The sequence below is a fragment of the Octodon degus genome, unplaced genomic scaffold, assembly GCF_000260255.1.
Source record: "Octodon degus isolate 3935 unplaced genomic scaffold, OctDeg1.0 scaffold00031, whole genome shotgun sequence".
Lineage (NCBI taxonomy): Eukaryota > Metazoa > Chordata > Mammalia > Rodentia > Octodontidae > Octodon > Octodon degus.
This window is the reverse complement of record NW_004524607.1, coordinates 10,525,237-10,529,862: the sequence shown is the minus strand read 5'-3', so window position 1 is coordinate 10,529,862 and position 4,626 is coordinate 10,525,237. Positions and strand designations below refer to the sequence as shown.

The window sequence follows — 4,626 nt, the reverse complement described above, 5'->3', positions numbered from 1 at the left end:
CACTAAGAAGAATATATGCAGTGTATTATTTGTTGAAACTGTACTTCCGATTTGATTTGAAACTGTCTCATTGCTATCTGTTTATCAATAAAATTTTGAAGAAAAAAAAGATAGTTCATATGGTAACCACCAGGCACTCTTGTCTCATTAAAAAAAAATGTCACTAAGACTTTAAGATCCAAATGGTGACAAACTCTCTTGACATTTCTGAGATGGTCCAGCTCCAAGTTTGCAAAGGCAGTGTATCTGCTCTGTATTTGATCTTCCTGCCCAGCAGATGCCTAAGAGGTCTTCACAGTTGCCAACCTCAGTTTTTAGGTAAAGAAAATGGCAACCACAGGGAGGACATGAGGTCTAGTCAGAGTCCTACAGGAAACAGGCACTTAACTTTCCATGTTCACTCCAGCCACGGTCCCACAGCCTCTCACTGGCCTGCATTTTCTCAGCTCTGTCTGGCTTTTCCAAAGAGACTGCTTCATATTGCCTCAGTTTGGCTAACCCAGGATGGACTCTGGGGGCCCCTGTAGGCAGCAACTAGTTGCTATTTATTTGGAGCCCAAAATACTGCATCTTGACAGGAGGAGAGCCACTGTCCTGGCTACCTACAGCTAATCAGAGAGAAAAGGCAAGTCCTAGGAGGGTTATAAATAGTTAGACTTAAGTAAACTTCAAGTATTAGTTCTTTTTACTGAAATAGCTATATCACAAAGGGAATTCTATCTGGGCATGGTGTGCAGGTAGGTGATCCCAGCACCCTGGGAGACTGAGGCAGGTGTATCATACGTTTGAACTCAGCCTGGGCAGCTCAGTAATTTAGCAAGACCCTATCACAAAGATAAATACATTAAAAAGGGACTGGGAACATACCCCAGTGCAAGGACCCTAGAATCAATTCCCAGTACCTCAAAGAGAATTCTACTTTTGGTCTTGGAAAAGTAACTCAGTTGGAAAAGTAACTATGGAAAAGTAACGCAGTTGCTCCTGGCCTCAGCCTCCTCCTATAGGGAGTGTTACTATTCCACAAGCCCTCCAGGCTCTGCTGATCATGAAAGAAAAAAGTGTACATGGATGTGTCTAGCAAGATGGGCCCTCAGTGGGACCCGGATGGATATTTGCGAAGTTATAAAAAACCTCATGAATAAAAAAATGCACAAATATGAAGCACGACGTATAACAGAGAGAAGATACATAATTTAGGATTATAAATTAGACATCTTACTGTTAATTAAATACATAATGCTTTACATCCAGCAGTTTACTGTCTAAAGAGACAGTAAAGCCATTTCACTAGAATTATCTTATCCCAAATAAGATATTTGAATATCACAAAATAGTTAAAGTATCAGCAGCTTGGGCAGTAGGCTTGAAGATGTGTTTAACTGATCAGAAAATGAACTTCTAAAGTAATGATTCATGAAGTAATGAGAATACAGTTCTGCATGTTGCTATGAAGAGTGCATCATCCTGAATATACATCCTACTCTCCTTCCTCCACAGGAGCCCTGTGGTGACCTGGACTCACCAGCTGATTCTGGTAGGCTGTGACTGCCGTGAAGACTGTCTCTGGGAAGATGAATGTTCTGAACTCCTCAGACTTCAGGTTGAGCAGCGAGGCCGTGTGATCTTTCTTCTTAATGATGTGCACCCGAGGCTGGTACTTATGCATTGAGTTCAGAATTATCTAGGATGAACAGATAGGATGCACTGAATTATACAGACTTACACTGCTCAGCAGGCAAAGCACACACAGGCAAAACCAGAACAATAAAATCTAAATTTCAAGTTCAATTTGAAAGAGGCCCACCAGATAGCTCAGTAGATTAAAGTGCCTGTTTAGGCAGAGCCCAGGGGCCAGGGTTCGATTTCCCAGCAGGCCATGCCGGCCCTGCCCCGGGGCGCACTGAGCCGGTGATTGAGACTGGTTGTGGTAGCACACATCTGTAATCCCAGCGCTTGGGAGGCTTAAAACAGGAGAATCACTATGAGTCTGATCTACATAGTGGAACCCTGTAGACCCTGTATATCCTGTACCAAATAAATAATGAAATAAATAAGAATTTAAAAAATTCAATCTGAAGATTAGAATCTACCCATTCCTTTGTTGGGCAGATCATTTTCACATGAGACAGTGGGATCATCACTGTGAATCACATTTTACCAAATGTGCAAATAATACAGATTGTTTCAAGGCTCTTTCTAAAATGAAAGAGTGTGGAGGATATATTTTATTTCTTTTTCAGATCAAGTCTTTATTTTTTAGCTTACCTAGATCAAAAGAAAATGCACTTCTAAATTTTCTAAAGTAAAATACATACTCCAGGAGGCAAGGTTATTATTTAGGGGAGAAGAGATGAAACAATTTACAAAGCAGTGCGATATTAGATAGATTTGGTTTAGAATTCCAAATCTCTGTGTTCTAGCTCTTTAATCTTGAGCCAAATGACCTCACCTCTCCTGATTTTAGTTTTCTCAAATGCAAAAGCAGCAGCAACCTCATGAGTGTTCCAGGATATAACCTTGCAAAGCACACAAGGGACATCAAGTGCTCTGTGACTGTGAACTATATTATTACGATAACAGCATCTTTGGTTCCTAATTTCTAGTTATAAAACTACAACATCAATCACAGTAATGGCCATTTTCCATTCTGCAGTTCAGAAAAGCTGCCAAATGCTTAGAAATCATAAATATACCCTGGTGAAGAAGGCAGGGAAGAGATTTTTTTAATTTTATCTTTTAAATACAATGTAAACATTTGCCACTGTGAAATCTGAGTGACAAGATTCATTCTGAGACATAAAGAATTTCCCCTATCTTCCCCACTACTACTCTAATCTCTACCTAAATCTGCAAAATTGGTTCTTTCTTTGCTGGGATGGAGCACACTGTCTATGCTCCACCCAGCTCAGTAGAAACCTGGAGGAAGCCTTTGACAGTGTGGTGGGATCTGTGCTGTGGCTGCTGCTAAAATTATGATGGATGACTCCTTTTTTTTTTCTTGGTGTTAGCAGAGTTAAACAGTAGGCACTGGGAGACAGCTGGTACACCTACGGGCCTCTGTGAATCCAACCAACCTTGAATCAAAAGTACCTTGTTTTAAAAAATGTCCTGGTACTGAACATCCAGTTTTTATTTTTTAATTTTTTTTTCAGTACCAGGGATTGAACTCAGTATCATGCACTTGTAAGGCAGCGCTTATTCTACTGAGCTATCTCCCTGGCCCAGTTTTTATCCTTATCATTATCCCCTAAACAATACAGCATAACAGTTTTTTTCTGTAGCATTTACAGAAATGTATCTTATTAGGAATATAGGGAATTTAGAGATGGCTTAAAGGATATGAGAGGTGATGTGCAAATGAAGTTTTATTCTATATAAGAGACCTGAGCATCTGTGAGCTTTGCTTCTCTTAGGGGAGCCTAGGACCAAGCTCCTGGGATATGGAGGGAGCTGCCACATAACAAATTTCTTGTTGCCAGTCTCTTTAATTTTCAAACCGATTTGCAAATACTGCTTTGTGCGATCTTAAACCAGAATAGAAACAACTGAAACAAATGAGATCTTCAATTAATCAAAATAAACTTTAAAAAATGATATCACCTTCTTGCATAATGCAGTCATTCCAACAAGTTCAACATCCATGCTAAAAGTCAGATAAAACTGAAGCAACAAAAGCAAGTGTTTCTCACCTGACATTTAGAAAGTCTTCAATAATCCTTGTATACTCCACTAAGAAAATAGGATGAATTTTCAAAGCATGTACTTGCCTACCCACTTACACATTCACAAAACAAACTCATTTAGAGCCTGGACTCTAAATAACATGCCCCTCCCCATGTCCCTTACCCCAAGGATAAGCTCCTTTGGGAATGGTCATTGAATAGCCACAAGGCTGGGAAAGCCTAGTGGAAATGTGGACACTGCTTCACTGAAGAACTAAATGAATAATTTGTCTGTTATAAAACTAAATGCATCTATCAGAGATCTTCAGAACTGCTTCAAAAAAGCTGGCTAACCACAATATGTGAAAAATCCTCCCTTGTGCTTTTCAGAATATATTAACTGTGATGGCAAAGGGTTCTATTAAATCATAAAAGTTCTGAAGCTAAGATGGACATAAGCAAAACTGATAATTTGTCAGGATCTAATCTTGGCCATCTGGTGAGAACCCAGAGCTCTTAATATTAAGTAGCTTTAATATTAATGAGATTGAGAATGATCATTTATTTACAAAAATACCATTCAACCCAGGATTGTGGTGCATAACAGTAACATCCCAGCAGTCTGGGAGGTTGAGGCAGGAAGATCATAAGTTTGAGATAAGCTTGGAGAACTTGAGTGAGAGACTCTGTCTCAGAATAAAGAATTTCAAAAGGGTTTGGGATGTGGTTCAGTGTTATGGGCATGAGCTCCACCCCCAGTTCAACTCTCAGCTACTTCAAAATTCATACATATTAACCTGAAAAAAAATCTGTGAATGGAAGCACCCTACATTTTAAAGAAAAGATAAAAGACAATTAAGGTAACTTCCATAAAAGTCAAGTATATTTTCCAATATATTAAAGAAAAACAGGGGGCCAGTGAGATGGCTTAGTAGAATAAGTGCTTCCCTGGCAAGCACAAGAG

The 4,626-nt window shown here is 39.4% G+C and overlaps 1 protein-coding gene across 3 annotated transcripts in view; it reads right to left on the bottom strand.

Annotated features, from left to right (window-relative positions):
* Tbx20 (T-box 20) overlaps positions 1-4,626 on the bottom strand; it is a 53,304-nt gene that overhangs the window by 40,017 nt on the left and 8,661 nt on the right. For all 3 annotated transcript variants that reach the window (XM_023713380.1, XM_023713381.1, XM_004629672.2), the window contains exon 4: positions 1,523-1,681. In XM_023713380.1, the coding sequence (XP_023569148.1) occupies positions 1,523-1,681 (159 nt within the window). The remainder of the gene's footprint in view (positions 1-1,522; positions 1,682-4,626) is intronic.